Below are 20,162 nucleotides of genomic sequence, written 5' to 3' on the forward strand. Positions count from 1 at the left end.
AAAAAAAAAAAAAAAAAAAAAAAGGAAAAGAAAAAGATCATTTTAGCTGCATTATAGTTAAGTATAGTTTTGTATTTTTAAAGTAATTTTAATAAAATTAAAGAGTTGAATATACCAAAAATCTGCAAAAAATGCTTGACATTACTTATAATCAATGATGTACAATTTTATAAATTAAAAATATATTCACATAACTCCTAGTAAGAATGAAAGTGTGGAGATTGGAACAGTATCAGTTATTCTTGGTAGACTATAAATAGGTAAAAATCACCATGTTGACTAATTGGTCATTGGTGTCAAAGGATTTAAAATATACATTTTTCTTGAACCACAAAATGTATTATTTTAACACTTAGATTATCATATGCACAAAATGAATGTTAAATACTGTATATTACAGCAGTATTTACAATAGTAAAAATATTAAAATGTAATATCTTAGAAAGCTGATTCAGTTAGGTCATATTCATATAATAGTATAATATAGAGCTTTGAAAAATAATACAGCAGAAGCATATTTATGCTTCTACAAAAGACTATTAATGATATAATATTTAGTTAAAAATACCGAGCTATAAGGCAGAATAATAACTATCTACTTATCGATTGCTTAAAAATACCAAAAGCCAATATTTATATACTGTTCACTGTATATTAGGCACTATTCCAAATTAATGATTTTCCATAATACATAAAATCTTTGTAACAGCTTCATGAGGTAAGTACAGTTGTTATTTTTATTTTATAGATGAAGAACTGAAGCACAGAAAGGTTAAGCAATGTGTCTAATCTAGCCCAGCTATTATGTAAAGTCAAAAGTAGCTGTCATGTAAAGTCAAAATTATGTAAAGTCATCTCCAGAGAACTTCTTTTAGTTATCCATTATGCCAGTTTTGCGCTAACAGCTGCACATGTATTATCTAATTCCAACCTCATAATCATTCCAGTATATATACTGGAAATAAGGTAGGAGAGACAAGAGGAAGAGGGGCGAGGAAAAGTTCTGAAGGAGGAGAACAAGAGTTTTCTTCATATAGAGAAATGTAGATTCATGGGATAATTTTGTGGAGGCGTGAAAGGAGATTGTGTCCCCTTCCTGGATTTGAAAATTATAAAGATCTGAGGTATTTTGAATTACTTTTGGTTTTGCGTTATGTGTTCTCTTAACTGTCATACTAATGTGGAACCATAATAGGGAGGTTAAGCATTCATAGAGACCCAAAACTTGACACTGGTTATTGCTGTAGTAAGAGGACAAGTGAATTGTTTTTAATTCTACATATCTGTATTATATTTCCCTGAAAATAGGTACTGCATATGTAATTTCAGAATTTTAAGGAAGGAAGTAACTACAAATATAATAAGTAACACCCTCTTTATTGTGACATGACTTTTTGGTAAATGTTGAGGCTTTCCAAACTTTTGTCCTGATCAGAGAGATTATAATTTCTTTTATCAATATATTAATCAGGCATAAAACCTTTAATATCTATAGATTATATTATTTTCTATAAATATATTGCTTGGAGAGGGTCCAAAAAGTTGTTTTGTATTGACCCACAATTTAATATACTGCCATATAGGAGAAATTCAGACAGAATGATCCCAAATTTCTGGTAATGATGGTGGGAATAAAAAGCACAAACCACTGAGAATAGTCAGTCTCAATGGCACAATTCTGAAGATAAGGCATTATGGCAGGCAGTATTCTGCAGTGATTTTCCATATCCTCTGGGATCCAAAAACTTCAGAAAAAGGAAATTTTATTACCAGTGGCTCTAAATTCCTGAATTCATTAGAAGGCTAATTTGCTGCACATACTAAAAAGAGCACACAGATTTGTTTCTTTGATTTCTGAATTTGACCTTTGTTCATGCAAGAAGGCAATGGTTTTAGTTTGCTGGTTGCAGCTTATTAGTAGATTATAAAATCACTTCAGTGGTCCCTGCCCAAAAAATAAATTTTCTTTGAAATAGGATAGATTGGAATAAAACAGAACAGAATAGAATAGAATAGGCAGTATCAAAATGTTCTTGTACTAATTAGGGTCAATATTATCCCAGAAAACATTTCATCAAATATGTATGTACTGAGCCATGATAATACAATGTTATTTGTCTTGTAAATTGTGATTTAAAAAAGAGTTTGAAAAACACTGCAAAGAAGCATCATTTAATTTGTAGGAGGACATTATTATCTTTTTTATTTCTTTTTTTGAGATAGAGTCTGTGTTGCCCAGGCTGAAACACAGAGGCACAATCATAGCTCACCGTAACCTTGAACTCCTGGGCTCAAGTGATCCTCCTGCCTCAGCCTCCCAAGTAGCTAGGCCTGTAGATGCACACACTATGCCTGGCTACTTTTTTTTTTTTCTTTTTTCTTTTTGGTAGAGACAAGGTCTCCTTAAGTTGCCGAGGCTCATCTTGAATACCTGGGCTCAAAAACTCCTCCTGCCTCAGCCTTCCAAAGTGCTGGAGTTACAGACATAGGCCAGTCTGCTTGGCCTGATTGTCTGAAGATAATCCCAAATGTGTTCTATGAGGAGAAAAGCAAAACATATTCTTTGTATACCCTCAAAATATGCTTGTGGTATAACTCTTTAAAGTGGTTTCCTTTAGAAGCCTTTTTTACTGAGGTATAGACTTCAGTGTTGGACCTCTTTGGGTCTGAGATATAAAGAGTATTTGAGTAGTATCTTAGTTTTCATTATCATCACTCATAATCATATTAGTTAAAATAGCCTCAACCAAGCTGTTTTTCAGAGGTGTAATGTGGACACCTGTTTGCTTACTTTAGCTATTCAGTGTTACATTTAAAACTGTTCCTGAAACTATCTTCTTCTCCCATTTTACTCCTTTTGATTTTTACATTTAGACATCTACTATGTGTGACTGTTAATGAAACCACATAAATGAAGATGTATGAGTCAGAAAACTAATTTTAAACTCCACTTTGATAATAGCTTATTATTTGACCTAGGATAAACTAGTTTTTAAATGTAACTTCTTTATCTGTAACACTGGGATAATTAACTTCCTCTGCCAAATGCACAGATTATTTTAGTATAGCTTTTTTTAAAATTCATGTGATACTCAGTTCATACAGTTAAAAACAATAATGTCTTCCCATCAGTAAATATACTTCTCCAACCTACAGTTTTTCATAGAGTGATTACTTTATGGTAATATTGATATATATGTATGTATTTATACTTACATATATACATAAGCACATAAAAGTTGTGGGACGTTGTTTTGTGTGTTTTACAAAAATTGGTATGCCATATCTATTCTTCTGTGACTTACTTTTGTTTCACTGCACATTATGTTTTTAAAACCCTTACATTTCAGTACATAGAAACCAATCTCATTCTTTTTTTAATGCTGCAGCTATTTCCCAAGCTACTATAATTAACAATTCCTTATTAGTGGAAATTTAGGTTACATTGTATTATTCTCAGTAACAACTAATAAGTATTTTTATATACATATTTGTCCACGGGCGCACATTCTTTTATAAGTCAGATTTCTAGAAATAGAACTGCTTGACTGGGCACGGTGGCTCACCCCTGTAATCCCAACACTTTGGGAGGCCATTGTGGGTGGGTCACCTCAGGTCAAGAGTTCAAGACTAGACTGGCCAATATGGTAAAACCCATCTTTACAAAAACACACAAAAAAATTAGCTGGGCATGGTGGTGCACACCTGTAATCCCAGCTACTCAAGAGGGTGAGGCAGGAGAATTGCTTGAACCCAGGAGGCGGAGGTTGCAGTGAGCCTGCAGTGAGCCAAGATCATGCCATTGCACTTTAGCCTGGGCAACAGAGCAAGACTCCATCTCAAAAAAAAAAAAAAATAGTACTGCTTGGTCACATGTGAATTTACATATACAAATTTGATAGACAAATTAGTCTTCAACAAATCACGTATCAATTTATACGCTCACTAATAGTTTACCCAATTCTTCACCTCTTCAAAACTAGAAACTTCCAGGAATACTCTGAAGAAGTAGTGATATTTCTTAGAGATGTATGAACATTATTTTAGATTTGCTCATAAGCACGTAAGTTTATTTCCGTTTTAATTTCCTCATCAATAAAATGAGAAATTTGGACTAGATAGTATTTGTTTGTTCAACAGATATTTGTTCATTGTCTTCCTAATATGATGCTCTGTGTTTCTTTAAATCTTAACATTCTTTGAGTATTTTCAATTTTTTAAAATATTTTTGAGACAGAATTTCTAAATATTTATTATTTTTAAAAAATATTTTAAAATATTTTCTGCTGCATGGCCCAGGCTGGAGTGCAGTGATGTGATCTTGGCCTACTGCAACCTCAGTCTTCTGGGCTCAAGCGATTCCCCTGCCTCTGCCCGGCTAATTTTTGAATTTTTAGTAGAGACAGAGTTTTGCCATGTTGGCCAGGCTGGTCTTCAACTCCTGGCCTGATCCCCCTGCCTCCACTTCCCAAATGCTGGGTTTATAGGTGTGAGCCACCTTCGCTCTTGGCCCGAATATTCTCCTCTACTAATATCTTAGTAGAGGAAAAACTAGTATTTTCCTCTGCTAATATTTTGGATAGGGAACTAGAATAAGTAAAAAAAAATTTAATTTTTGGTTTTTGGGTTTTTTTTGTTGTTGTTTTTCAACAGGGTTAGTTGTGGAAATGTCTATTATAATGCACAGTGATTTTAAAAATTTGAATACCAACTTTTCCATATTTTTTGGTTTGTGAAAGATCTATGATATAATTATTATAATTTTTTTGCTGCTTTATCTGCAGCCTATCATTTATTGGCAGACTGTAAGGTGCAGACCTCAATTCTAATTTTTAAAAATATTCCTAAAAAATACTATAGGCTTCTTCTACAGATTCATATTCTTCCTTTATTGCTTTGAAATCATTATCTACAGGCCTGTAAGGAATATGCAAAGTAACTTATACTAACCCTCAAGATTATTTTTATAGTTAATGTAACAGGGCGATATTTTTTCAATCGTGACTGACAAACTGTGGAGATGCTAATAGCCTATTAAGAAGGGAGAATTTCCCTGGTGGCCAAGTGTGTAGTTTAAAATCAGCTTTACGATTCCTCAATGAATCATAGATCATGTCTTTATAAAACAGGTTGAATAAAACTTCGTTAAATAAATGAATAAAGCAGGTGGTGACAAAGAATGGATTAGACAAGATCCCTTACCTCTTTGACATAACTAACAATATTATCATGTCATAGTCCATGGGTCACCAGGGATTTATCAGGTCAAACCTGATTAGTAGCTGCCAAAATCTGAGCCTACTCTTGTTAATTAAGGACTGTCCAGGAATTTTCTGTGTTTTCCAGGGGTAACTACAGAGATGATTGCATTTTGGATTAAACACTTATTTTACCTGTGGAGTGTATACTTCATGGTATGTCCTGGTCAGTTCATCTAGAGTAACTATCACCAAACCAATTAGTAATTAATAATAAAAGAGAATTAGTTATATTTTATTTTGTGTTGTAAAAATGTATATGATTCTGGTCATTTAGAAGCCCAGATGCTTTTTGATAATTCCATTTTGCTAGGTCTAATTATTTTTTTTTTTTTCACAAAAGATCTCTGAGAGCCTTTTTAAATATGTTAGATCATACGATTTTGCAGGCTTAAAGAATTGAAAAGTCTTTAAAGTGCAAAATTATTTTCCTGTAAAAATTAGGACGTAGGCTTATGATGAGGCCTTACTCTGTGAGGCAACAATTTTTGACTTATTTCTTCTGTGATGTAATGTGAAATAGGAAAGAGCATTCTAGTTTAAGATCAAACCAGCTCTGCTTCTGCCTTTCCATGTATGGAAACCTTTTATTAGAAATAAGAGAGTGCCTTACAGCAGAAGTTTGGAGATATTGGCTTATAAAATCTACTTCTAAAAAAACTTAAGGCTCCAAATAAAAATGAATTTTCTGATACCTTCCCCAGACTTACTGAGTCAGAATTTAGGAGATGGGCCAGACATCTTTATTTTAAATCTTTCTGTTTGGCTTTTAGAATCTACCTGTCCCTGGACACACAAATATGTTCAATTATTCTCTTTTGTAAGAATGAATAACAATGTATAGTTTGGCATTAGTTTCATTGAACCTAATTTTTTTACACAGTTTAACATGTTCTATAAGTAATGCCTCTTCTTGGATGATCTGTGAGCTTCATGTATTTCACTTCAAGAGTATCCCATTGATAGCTTTCTAAAAGCATGTTACACCCAAAGTGTTCAGTTTTTTAGACACAATTTTATCATTCATAGGAATAAACATTGAATCTTAGAGCTAGTGGGTACCTCTAGAGAACATTTCATCAACCCTCCTATCTTTAATTAAGTGGATGTCTAACACATTTAGAAGAGATTTCCCTTAAAATAGTGACAAATAAACACTTAAGAAGCCCATTACAGTGTTTTTATCCTGGTAATAGTCAATAATTCTTCCTCACATCCAACCCGCATCACCTCTATTTTAACCCAAGTATTTCTCTTCTAGCTCAAACCATGAAGTGTGTAACTGAAAACGTCATAAAAACACTCGATTCAAATACTATCTAGTTAATAAGCATGATGTGTTTTATGAACACAATTAGTCAAAATTTTGTCAACAAAAATAGAATAAAGGCAGCATAGAGGTATGAGTCTTTGAATAAAAGTTGAAATAAAATTTAAAAAATAAAATAGGCCGGGCGTGGTGGCTCACGCCTGTAATCCCAGCACTTTGGGAGGCCGAGGCGGGTGGATCACGAGGTCAAGAGATCGAGACCATCCTGGTCAACATGGTGAAACCCCGTCTCTACTAAAAATACAAAAAATTAGCTGGGCATGGTGGCGCGTGCCTGTAATCCCAGCTACTCAGGAGGCTGAGGCAGGAGAATTGCCTGAACCCAGGAGGCGGAGGTTGCGGTGAGCCGAGATCGTGCCATTGCACTCCAGCCTGGGTAACAAGAGCAAAACTCCGTCTCAAAAAAAATAATAATAACAAAATAAAATAAATATGCTTTAAGATGTGCTTAGCAATGGAATTGTGGATTGCCCCAAGATACTTTTCACTCGGACAGCTGCTGGGTGAGAGAAGGGAAGTTTTTTGATACCTCATTTATCCATAATGTTTGCCTTCAGAACCAGTGAGACAGTATTTCTATTGAAAATATAGATCATTTCTCTCCCAAATTTTCCTGTCTGCTTGCACATCAATTTTTGTTTGATTTTTCAATTAGTGATAGAGAGCTTTACAACGAAATAGGAAATTAAAGCAATCACTGTGATTAAGTTTCAGACAAGGAATAATCAGTCAATCAAATGATGTAAGTGACTTAAAATTTTTTCTCCCGTTTGACTGGTTAAAATAAAGGCTCTCAACTCTAAACTGAATACTGGAATCCTCGAGAGCTTATTAAAACTACCAAAGCTCCTAGAAAATACTCTATATTCTGCTACTTAATATGGGGTCTGTAGATGAGTATGCAGATACATTACCTGGGAGCTTATTAGAAATGGACAGTCTTGGGCCCCACTGATACTGACTGAATGAAAATTTTTACTTACAGAAGAATTCCAATATTCAAGCTTAAAAGACTCTGTTAAATGATCTAATATACAGCCCAGTTCAGAACCACTGGGTAGAGGATGAAGAGAATCGAAAGGCACTGAAGGAGAGAAGCTGGAGGAGATAAGGAAGGAGATAGGGGAGGAGAAGGAGGTGTCAGAGTATAGAAAGAAGCAAAGACTTTGCCTATATTTATCCTTATTTCTATAGTTAATGGGGGAACAGAGATCTTTTTGTCACTATGATGTCAGTGCTCTGTTTTGCATTATTTATGAATATTCTTTGTCTTTTTTGCTATTGTTGCTAGGAAGCAACAATCAGTGTTTAGTAAATTGCCAAGCTTCTTCAAGTAAAATAAATTTGTTCTAAGGGAATAACTTTAATCATAGTATTGATAATCATTATATTGAAAGAAGTAATTAAGCCATATTTCTCATTAGTGAGATACTGATAAGATTAAGCTACTTAACAATTTTTTAATATTTTTTGACTTGATAAGATATTCTCTCAGCAGTATTGGCTTACCATGAAATGTTTGATTCCTTTAATGTTACCCATCTAATTCTCTAATGGATATTTTGAAAGAATTCACATTCCCCATGTCAAGTTTAGTGACACCAATATAAGGAGTTTAACATCCCAGGTTTTACGTTTTATATTAATCACATGTAGTGCATATCACCAATGATTAAGCTAGTTAAAACTGGACCCAAATATTTTAATGCACCCAGTGAAGCAATTTAGAAAGGATACTAAATACAAGAAAAAAATGTAATGAAATATTTGGGCAAGGATGGAATTAATAAAAACCAAAGCAGTTATAAGTTAATGTTCCTGTAGAGGCTGACTTACCTCATTTATTTCAGGAATTGTATTTTTTGTTTTGTGTCTCCATCAAAATAAAATATGAGCATAATATGATGAGTTTATTCACATTAAGTAATGTTTATTAATCAAAAAATGCTACTAAATAAATTTACTCTATGATGCCCTTCCACTTGTCCTGCATGTAGCCTTGAATTGTTTAAAGGAATATTTTCTTTCTTGATACAAGTCTCATATAATCATATAAAGAAATATTTTTTAACCCGTCACTGTTTAGAAATCAAGCTTATTGTGTGTGTGTGCGTGTGTGTGTGTGTGTGTGTGTGTGTGTGTGTGTGTGTGTGTTTTGCCTACCTTTTATTTGTCTAAATGCTTCATGCTTATTGAATTTTCATTTGGAATTAAGGGATGTAAAAATCTTGATGGTGAAACACCTTATATTTAATGTTGAATGTAGTATATATAAAAAATCAATTATAGACTATTTTTGGAAAATACAAACCATAATTCCCTTTTAACATGTTAAATAAGAAGTGTAGAATGCATCTGCATTTGGATAATAATATAGAGGAATTTTTTGCATGTTTCTAAAATGGAATATAATATCTGAAATCAAAGTGCCCTGAAAAATATGAAATATTTGACCACTATGCGGAAAAAATTGCCATTTTCAAAAATTTAAAGTTAATTTAACACAAATGATTAAATTATTTAAATGTCTTAATAGTTCCATAGTATAATAATTGCTATGGAGTCAAATATTATACTATGTTGGATTATATTTATAACATACTATTTTTGTATTTAAATAGAGTACTCAGAAATTTTAACATGATTGTTTAATAATTAATTTTAACTAAATTCAGGGTTACTTGTCTTGTCATTATAATTATTTTCTGCATTGATTTTCTCATTTGGCAGGATAAACCAAAGTAAATAAATAAAGAGGCACAGAAACATTTTGTCTAGTTACTTTAAATCTCTGTAGGGTTAAAAATAAAAAGTAGCACTTAGACATATCTATGATTAAAATATGATGTGACTTATAAGATTGTTGACTCCATGCTATTGTTTCCCAGCCCAGCAATAGCTGTCAAATAGAAGCAAATTGATAAACTGTCCTGTGATAACACATTTCAAATCTAGTAATTTATTTATTTAACAAATGTCTGCTATTTTAATTGGTGACTGTTGATACATCAGAGCACTTTATTGAACCTAGAAGAGAAGAATTGTTTTTGAATTTATTCTGTACAAAACTGTCTATTAAAAGTGTTTCCTTTAAAAAAGTTTCCTTTACATTGTATGAATTACTAATTAGGGCATCTAAAATATACTACTTGGTTAAAAGATGGAAATATCAATATAAGCATAATGTGTGACACGAAGAGTTAATGAGTGGATATAAATTGTTTGGGTACATATGATATATATATATATATATATATATCGTATGTATACGTAGTGTGTATCCAATATAAATATAAATAAAACTATGTAAATGCCAATTACAGTTTCAAACATAGCAATACACCAAGAAACAAAATACATGTAATAAGTAAGTTGTGAAATATGTTAGATGGTAATTGATGCGGTAACAAAATACAGGAAGGAGGGGAGATGAAAGAAAGAAAGAGAAAAAAGAAGAGAAAGGTTCATAAGGGGTCAGTTGATTGGGAAAGATTCAGTGTTAAACAGCGGCAGACTTTACTACAAACGTGTGATTTGATCAAAGACTTAAAGAAGATGAAGGGATAGGCCAAGAGGATTTATTATGTAGAATTTTGTACCAGAACACTAATAGAAGAAATAATTTATTTTGAAGTTTAATGTAACCCAAATTGCAAATACAAAATACACCTTCACCAATCCAGATGTAAAAATTTTATGATTTTCCAAATCTTCTAAAGCTTATGGTAAAAAGTAGCATGTAACCTTATTTTTACAAAATAAAAACATGACAGAGGGTGAGTCCAAGTGCCATTTTAGTTTAAACTATATTTGATGTTTGCATTGATTGTACTTCATAGAGAATAATTAGGTAACCTCAAATAGAATAATATTCTTCATATTCAATATTGTGCATTATTTTATGAATACCATCATCATGTTCAGTGGAAGAGGATCCAAAGTATAAATATGAAGTCATGAAATAATCAACAGCAGAACTGAAGGAGCATTTAAATCTAATAATGGAAATTAACAATGATTTCAATTTATATGTATTTTCATATGATCTGTTTCTTAGTATTTTAATATCTATTTGTATTTCTTAGTGACCTACTTCTTTAACTCTCTATACCTTTTTATGTCTCTGATAAATATATTAAGCACCCAGAAGATACTGCCATTGAATTAGCAATATAGGACTTATCTATTTACTTGGAGGGGATACTTACTTATATTGTGTGTTAAGTAAAAAAACTTTGTATTTATCACTGAAGATTAAAACTTAAGGAATACAATAAACTTCAACAAAGCCATAGTTTAGTGGAGGTTGAAGCAAACATGAAAAAAATACAATGTATAAGTGCAATAAAAATAAGTTGCTGAGCACTGTTAATAGGGACCATGTAAAGCACTTTATACCTCTATATTTATCCTCAGTCCTATTAGATGGGTACTGATACTAACTCCATCTTAAAAATGGTTAAGTAAACTACAGAGTGGTTAAATAACTTGCCCATATCACATGGACATATTTTGGATTTGAACCTAGATCTTCAGACTATCTATACTGCTGCATTAACTTTATCTTCTTGATTGTTCAGAAGCAAGAGTGAGAAAATAACTCAGCTAGAAGCTGTGTCTGGAAAGGTTTCAGAGCAAGTATTTCCCACGCTGAGAGGCTAGGAAAAGTTTTTAACATGGAGAAATGCCTTGTGAAGATGCAATGAGAATCACAGCTGAATAGCAAGTGGTATTTCTATCTGACTGGATGTGAGAAACAGAGTTAGAGTGATGAGATTCCTGGAAGGGTAGACATGGTGGTCAACTTATGGAGGACTTTTGTCCCTTGCCAAAGGCTTAATCCTTAGTACAGGGATGGTCAGAAGTTTCATACTGGGAATCAACACTGATTTATAGGCATTGATATTTGCAGTTTCAAGCCATTACTTTTAGGGCCTTGTGGAGGATTAACTGGAAAGAAAAGATGAGATCTGAGAAAACTTTTAGAATACTACACAATAATTTAGAGAGAGGCTTTTGAATAAAGTTGGAATAGAAAAGAGGGAATGTACTGAGAAATATTTAGGAAACAATTGCTAATACTTGGCAATGTTATTAGGTATGAGAAGTGATGATGAGGGGATAGGAGACAGAAAATACATTACGAATTGCTAGCAAGCAGCTGGATATATGGCTTCCATTAATTGAGATAAGGGAACTTAGAGGAGAAATCCACTCAGTAGTGGGTGTGGGAGGAAAGTTACGTTCTGTGTTTTACACCTTGCATATCAAAATGGGGACTTCTGTAGACAGCTGGAAATACATGCTGCAGCTCCATAGAGAACTCAGTTCTAGATCTGAAAGTCATCTACTCATAGTATGCTAAGTAGAAGATGAATGACTTTTACCCAGGAATGAGCCATAGTCCCCCCACCACCAAAAAATTGTCAAGAACAAGTCTGGGGAATGCTAATGTTTATGAGGCAGAATCTTGATAAGTAGCAACAAAGAAAGCTTAGAAGAATTATTTTTAAATGTAGGCAGAAACAAGGCTGAAGTGAAAATATAGAAACCATGAAATTATATACTATACATCTCCTGTAAAATTCATACCTTAAATACTATAAAAATATTTTTTGGAATTAGTGAGAAGAGCAGAATTTTGTCTCTTATTACTATAATTTTAATGCATATTCTTTAGCATTGGTTTTACTAAAGTATCCTTTATATGATACTGTCAGCTTGGTTGGATTGAAGCATGTTATAAGAAAAGAGCAATGATACTTTTTGTTGTGTTTACTATGAATGGCTTTCTTTCCTTCTTTCTTTCTTTCCTTCCTCCCTTTCCTCCCCATCCCTCTCCTTCCCTTATTTTCTTGACTTTTTTCTTTCTTTCCTCATGTAAAATATTATGTGAATTAATTAAACATTTATGTGCCCCTTTCTACATTGACTACTGAAAATCTCAGACCCATTTCTGGGGACACCTTCTACTAGGAGCTTACTATACCCATTGTGTGAATTAACTTCACCTTTCCTAGCCTGCCAAATGTCTATTTAGTCATTTCTGTTTTTCTTTTATTAATTTTAGAGACAAAGTCATGCTGTGCTGCCCAGGCTGGAGCACAGTGACTATTCACAAGTGCAGTCATAGCCCACTGTATCCTTGAACTGCTGGCCTCAAGCAGTCCTCCTGTCTCAGCCTCCCAAGTAGTTGGGATTACAGGCACACTCCACTGTGCCTGGCTTCAGATTGGAGTCTTTCTTGTTAAGTTGTATAATTGTCATAAAACACTATAATTATTTGCGAAAACAAGAAAGAATATAAAAAAATTATATATTAATTTTGGAGATTTTTGTGTAACAATTTTGATCTAGTTGCAAACCTCGTTCATTAAATGTGCACTGAATTGAGTCAAAGAGGTTGAGAAATTGTCATTCCAGAACTCTGCTTATGAGTTTCTCTTGGTGGCAGACTTTGATCATGGTCCTATCTCGGTCTTCTGCAGTGACAAGGACCGTGTGTGCAGAACAATGTGACGGCAGATGCTACGGACCCTACGTCAGTGACTGCTGCCATCGAGAATGTGCTGGAGGATGCTCAGGACCTAAGGACACAGACTGTTTCGTATGTCTGCGATTTCTCTCTTTTATTATCCTGCTCCCCTTTCCCTCCCTGTTTGGCTCAGGCATATTGAATCTTTATCTTATTACAATAAGATCAACTTTAGCCACTTGAGGGTTAAGAAAAATGCTCGGCCCTCCTTGAAGTCATTCCCTCACTGAGTTGGCTATTGATTAACTAGAATTATTCTCTTCTGTTCAATGAATTGTATTTTCTGATATAATTTATATTACAAATGAGATTCACTGGAGAATATATTGAGATATCTTTTTAGAATCTAATAGCATCCTTTCTAGAAATGTAGCGATTAAGTGATTACCTGTTTATGTGGTTGCATCATTGAGTTCTGTGAGTGGGAGCAATTGCATTTTATTTCTTGAACATAAATTTAAATGTTATAGAGGATATATTTTTGAGTTTCAGTATTTTCTAGTTTAGATTTTTAAAGGTAATATTATTTAAAAATTTAAGATTTACAAATAGTTTGTTAGGGACAGTTTTTATATTTTGATATCATATTCCTGACAGTACTCTTTGTTCTTTGGCATACATATCAGCAATTCTGAGTTTTAGTTAAGTCAATTTCACATACAAAGAACACCAGTTTAATTTTAAAGCTAAAAATCTTAAAAATACACAAATATTTTTATAGTTGAAAATGAACACAGACATTTTTTTCTCTCAAATATCCAGCAAATATATGTAGTAGAATTGAGCTTTAAAAAAAAAGAAAAGAAAACCTAATTGCAGAAATGAGTAAACTGTATATTAAAGCTCTTATGATATGGACAGTAATTTCTTAGTTTTATTAATATCATAAGAAATATTGTCATCTGCACTCATTCAATAGTGAAACAAAAATACATACAGCAGAAGTGGATAGGGAGGAAGAAGAAAAGGAAATAATGTTAAAAATTTAAAGGAGATACTCAGCAAGTCTTGAACTGAGAACCTTCTTCTGTCTATCATCAGACAGAGGATGGAAGCTTGATTCTGAGGACACTGAACACTGCAGGTATTGTATTACAATTCCAAAACAACAACAATAAACAGCAATAGCAAAAACTCTCAGAAGTTTTGCAGTGCAATTTTCTTCATGGTTCCATTATCATGATAAGCACAGTACTAAGTGAACTTCAAATTATCACTCCATTATTTTTATGGAATGGACCAGTGATTCCACTTTGGCTTTTGGTACAGAATGTTCAAATACCAGACTAAGGCCATAGTGTAAGTTACATTGTTTTGTATGCTGTCTGAAAGGTAAATTTGTTTTATTCCTCTGACTTATGTTTCTTTGTTCCCAAGCAATCTGTGTACAACATTGCATAAAATATGTTAGTAAAGCAATTATAAGGACACATGAAGTTTTATAGCCATAAATTAAAACTTACTGAGTTTTCTAGATTGGTTTTTAATGGATTCTTCCTAGAATGTGTCATCTTAGTGAATAATGTATCATCAGTAAGTCTCGTTCTGATTATGCATCTAGTAGACCATCATCAGGGAATTGTCATGTTTATGATAAAGTGCTTGCTAAAACAACAATTGATGAAGCAAATGTTTTGAGGAAACAGAATAGATTAATGCTTATTAATAACCATATGTACTATTTATGATTAAATGTAAATCATAGCTTGAGTTCAGATTAGTTTGCTTCCCAAGCCCTAAATTATTCCTAAAATGGCTTGGTTTCTTAATAAAAAGAATTAACTCATCCACACTTTTGTTAATCACATGTTTATATAGACTAATACACATATTCTGTTTTTATATCAAATGCCTACCTCTCAGGTGATAAAATTGTTTTAATTCTTCCCAAATGAATTTGAAAATATTAATAAATTGAGTTCTTAATATAAATATGTGAGTCAGCAGAAATGAACTTACTTCTACATGATGGCTTTTACTGAGTGGAGTGGCATTAGGAAAAAAGACCTACTAGAAATTACATCATATTATTTAATTATAAGCTAATTATAGCTAGTTATCTCTTTACATTTTGGCATTGCATATACTGTATTCATATTTGGCTAGTCACCAACCAGAGCTGTTTCTTTAAGTCCAATGTAAATGACCATCACAATGTTTTCTTACTAGACAATGGTGATAATTTAGCTTTACACATCACATGAGACATGGAACTCTTTAAAATACCAGCTCTAATTGACTTCACCCACACATTTTGAACCAGCACTTCCTGCTCAATGCTGGGTAGCTGGACTGGATGATGACTAGCTCAAGTGAATGCCTACCCTGTAGAATTAGGGATTTGGTTGCAAGTGCTGTACTCTAAGATTAAGCATAAATGCTTTGAGTAAGTGTAAACTTCAATAATTTTTCACTGTTAGCTAACATTCAACCAATTCTCAATTTAGAAATTACTAGATACATATTAATCACTTTGAGCATCAGTAACCATAAATGACCTATTTAGTGACACTGCAAAAAAATTTTTATGAAATTTAAGAAACATACATGACTCTAAAATTATCAAATTTTTTTAGTATTTATGGAATAATTATATACTAAGAAAACAACTTTTGCATATTGGGCAGTGTTTGATTAACAAGTATTATGAAGTTTACTTGTAAATGAAAGTAATATTTGCTATGTTGCAGGCCTGCATGAATTTCAATGACAGTGGAGCATGTGTTACTCAGTGTCCCCAGACCTTTGTCTACAATCCAACCACCTTTCAACTGGAGCACAATTTCAATGCAAAGTACACGTATGGAGCATTCTGTGTCAAGAAATGTCCACGTAAGTAACAGAATAAGAATAACCAAATTAATTAGGTCATTATTTGAAATCAGAGGAATTGTATGTTAGTTTATTTTAATTTGAAGCTTGTAAGAATATTGTTAAGTACTTTGGCTATAGGTGAGTATAGGTACTATTACCGCCATTTTATAAATAAGGAAACTAAACCAAAAATTTAAAGTGGTTGGTGTAAAGTTTCATAGTAAAAGAATGACGTGTTTGAGGTTATAAAACTCTTACTGTTTTTACTATACCACAACATTTTTTGCCTGTCGTACCACTTCTCCAAAAAGTAATTAGTTAAGTGGCAGCAAGCTATGTAATGAATAGGGTCTGATTCTTATTACAATGGATTTTTACCTAAAATTACTTCTGATTCCTTATTTGTAACTAGAATATTTAGCATTATAATTTTAATATCAAATTAACCTTAAACAATATATATATATACACACACACAGATATATATATATATATATATATATATATATATATAAAGAGGGAGAGAGAGAGAGAGAGAGACAGATTTAATAGCGAATTAACCTTAAAACATATATATAAAGAGTATGTTAAAGGATCTTAAACAAATTGATAACATCCTGAGGATTCAAAATGAACAGCTTAACTTTCATCAGATATTCAGGATAATATATTGATATTTGCGTGAATCTTTTTTTTTTTTTTTTGCTTTGAGTGACCAATGAGATATTTCCTGTTGGAAAGGCAGAAAAAAAATCACTATATATGTTTGTATACTCATTTAAAAGAATTCTTTACAGTCTGTACCATACATGTAATGTGACTTACTTCACTTTGTGTATGTGATACAGTGGGAAGTTCAGGCTGAGCATCCATAATCCAAAAATCCAAAATCTGAAATGCTCCAAAATTTGAAAGCTTGAGTGCTGACATGATGTCACAAATGGAAACTTCCACACCAGACCTCATGTGATGGGTCACAGTCAAAATGTACACAACACAGTTTATTTAGTGTTCCCAAAAGGGGGAAAAAGAAACACACTTTCAGCTCCTTTCAACTGTGATGTATCTTTTTCATGTATACCCAGACTTCCCCAGGGAAGCATACCCACCAAGGGTAATAAAATGGCACATGTGCAGGCCAGACACACCGATGGGAGGTTTTCCTAAATACCCCACATGGAACCAAGACCTTTGTGCATTACTCACTGGGTTTTGTTGCTTATTCTATGCTCTGAGGTGTTGAGATATTGTTGAAAATGTCAAAAAGGCCTGCAGCTATCCCTCTGAGTAAGAGTGGAAAGAATAAGAGGAAACATTTATGTTTATCTGTAGCACAGAAAGTCAAGCTTTTGGAGAAATGGGAGAATGGTGTAAGTATGCAACATCTTAGAGAAGAGTGCAGTGTTGGAATGAACACTTTGTGTGACCTGAAAAAACAGAAGGATAAACTGTTGGAGTCCTGTGCTGAAAATGACAAACAGAAGCTAATGAAAAATAGAAAAACACTGGATAAAGCTAATAATGAAGATCTTGCTTGTGTATTGAAAGACTGAATTTGTCAGCATGTAGCTGAACATATGCCACATAATGATACGCTGATCATGAAACAAGCAAAGATCTAGCACAATGAACTGAAAGTTGAAGAGAACTGTAAATATTCAACAGGCTGGCCACAGAAATGTAAGAAAAGACATGGCACTAAATCTTTAGAGATTCATGGTGACAAAACATCTGCTGATTACAAAGCAGTGGAGAAATTTATCAATGAGTTTGCCCGGGTCATCACTGATAAATATCTGACACCAGGACAATTCTGTGATGCTGATGAAACATCACTGTTTCGGCATTGTTCCTCCAGACAAACACTGACCACAGTTCATTAGACAGCCCCTGCAGGAATTGAGGATGCCAAAGATAGAATAACTGTGCTGGAATGTGCTAATGCAGCAGGGACACATCAATGTAAACTTGCCATGGTAGGCAAAAGGTTGCATCCTCACTGTCTCCAAAGAGAACTTCTTACCAGCCAATTATTAGGCTACCAAAAATGCATGGGTTACCAGAACAACTTTTCTTATTGACTTCACTCAAGCATTTTGAACCAGCACTTCCTGCTCACTGCTGGGAAGCTGGACTGGATGATGACTATGAGATTTTGTTTTTTCTTGACAACTGTTCTACTCATCCTGCAGCTGAAACTCTCATCAAAAATAATGTTTATGCCATGTACTTTCCCCTAAATATGACTTCATTAATTCAGCCATGTAACCAGACTATCCTTCATTATAGTCTGAAGAGTAAATGAAGAGTAAATACAAAAACACATTTTTCCCCCTTTTTGAGACAGAGTCTCTCTCTGTCTCCCAGGCTGGAGTGCAGTGGTGCAGATCTTAGCTCACTGCAACCTCTACCTCCCAGGTTCAAGCGATTCTCCTGCCTCAGCCTTCCGAGTAGCTGGGACTACAGGCACTTGCTGCCACAACTGGCCAATTTTTTTGTATTTTTAGTAGAGACAGGGTGTCACTGTTTTAGCCAGGTTGGTCTGATCTGACCCCATTATCCGCCCACCTTGGCCTTCCAAAGTGCTGGGATTACAGGCATGAGCAGCATGCTAGTAGCAGTGAACAGAAGCCTGGGTGTGGGTAGGTTTTCAAAAGGAGCTTAGCCTGAAGAATGCTGTATATGCTGTTGTCAGTGCTTGGAACACAGTAATTAAAGACACAGTTTTGCATGCCTGGTACAGCCTCTGACCTGTGACTATGTTCAGGGAAAAGGTAGTTGCTTGGAAAGATTCCCTATGCCAAGTAAGAAAAAAATATATTTTCAGAATTCGTCAGTAAGCTGGAAGAAGTGGATATCACAGAAGTGTTTAACATTGATAACAAGTTGTTCCTTTATTGACTGATGGTGAAATAGCAGAAGTGGCTCTGTATAAAAGTGATTGTGGTAATAGTGACAGTTAAGATTTTTTAACATTGCATAAAAAGTTCCTAGAGATGACTTGATGAAAATGTGTAATGAGCTTATTGAAGGACTAGGGCATGGTATATTCATAGCAGAACAAGAAATCATGTGAGTTTATGCAATTAAAACGAGACTTCTAAGACAAAATTCATTGTTAATGAGGCAGATGACCCCGGAGGAAACATTTTAGAAAGCCATCCAAGCAGAAAGCCCCCTTATCCCTATAGGACCCATTCCCTGATTCCTCAACTGTTTCTGATGTTTCTTTGTACCTAAGAAAACACAGTGTATAGTAACCTTTTAATCAAAACACAGCGTCATAGGTAGACACTAAAAGCCTGCATTGTTTATTGTTGCTCTTGTTTCACAGCTGATACAGGTATTCTGGTGATTCTACTGTGATACCTAGTTATTCTGAGCACAATATCTTTTCACTGTGTTAGTGTTATACTTTTTTTTTTTTTACTTTTACATATTTATGTGTGAATAAGTGTAAGAATGTGATTGCTTATCAGTAGTATATAAATTTAGTGTCATGAATGATGGTGATGCCAAATAACCACAGATTGCCCATGCAGGTGGCTGAGATAGTGATACCTTTGTTTCTGATGGTTCAATGTACACAAACTGCCTTTCACAGAAAAAATTACTTAAAATATATAAAATTACCTCAGGTCATACGTAAAGGTGTATGATTCATAAAAACTGAATATAGTTTTTAGACTTGGGTCTAAGCCCCAAGGTATTTCATTATGTTTATGCAAATATTACAAAATCCCAAAAATTCTGAAATCTGAAACATTTCTGGTCCCAAGCATTTTGGGTAAGAGATACTCAATCTGTATAAGGGACATGGGTTTAGAGTGTCTATGGATTGTGGCTTTGTCTCTTTATTAGTTACATGATTTTTAAATAAAACATTTAGTTCTCTATTCCCTCTTCTTTAAGATGTGGGTTATAAAAATTATATCTCTGGCCAGATGCGGTGGCTCATGCCTGTATTCCTAGCACTTTGGAAGGCTGAGGTGGGTGGATCACATGAGGTCAGGAGTTCGAGACTAGCCTGGCCAACATAGTTAAATCTGGTGTCTACTAAAAATACAAAAATTAGCTGGGTATGTTAGCACACACCTGTAATCACAGCTACTTGGGAGGCTGAAGTAGGAGAATGCTTGAACCTGAGAGGCAGAGGTTGCAGTGAGCCAAGATCATGCCATTGCACTCCAGCCTGGGCAAAAAGAACAAAACTCTGTCTTAAAAA

General features: G+C 33.8%; 1 protein-coding gene across 4 annotated transcripts in view; it reads left to right on the forward strand.

Annotated features, from left to right (window-relative positions):
• ERBB4 (erb-b2 receptor tyrosine kinase 4) overlaps positions 1 to 20,162 on the forward strand; it is a 1,210,589-nt gene that overhangs the window by 830,640 nt on the left and 359,787 nt on the right. For all 4 annotated transcript variants that reach the window (XM_017535013.2, XM_017535015.2, XM_017535010.2 and 1 more), the window contains exons 6-7: positions 13,077 to 13,195; positions 15,814 to 15,955. In XM_017535013.2, the coding sequence (XP_017390502.1) occupies positions 13,077 to 13,195; positions 15,814 to 15,955 (261 nt within the window). The remainder of the gene's footprint in view (positions 1 to 13,076; positions 13,196 to 15,813; positions 15,956 to 20,162) is intronic.

Source organism: Cebus imitator, unplaced genomic scaffold (assembly GCF_001604975.1).
Source record: "Cebus imitator isolate Cc_AM_T3 unplaced genomic scaffold, Cebus_imitator-1.0 Scaffold89, whole genome shotgun sequence".
NCBI lineage: Eukaryota > Metazoa > Chordata > Mammalia > Primates > Cebidae > Cebus > Cebus imitator.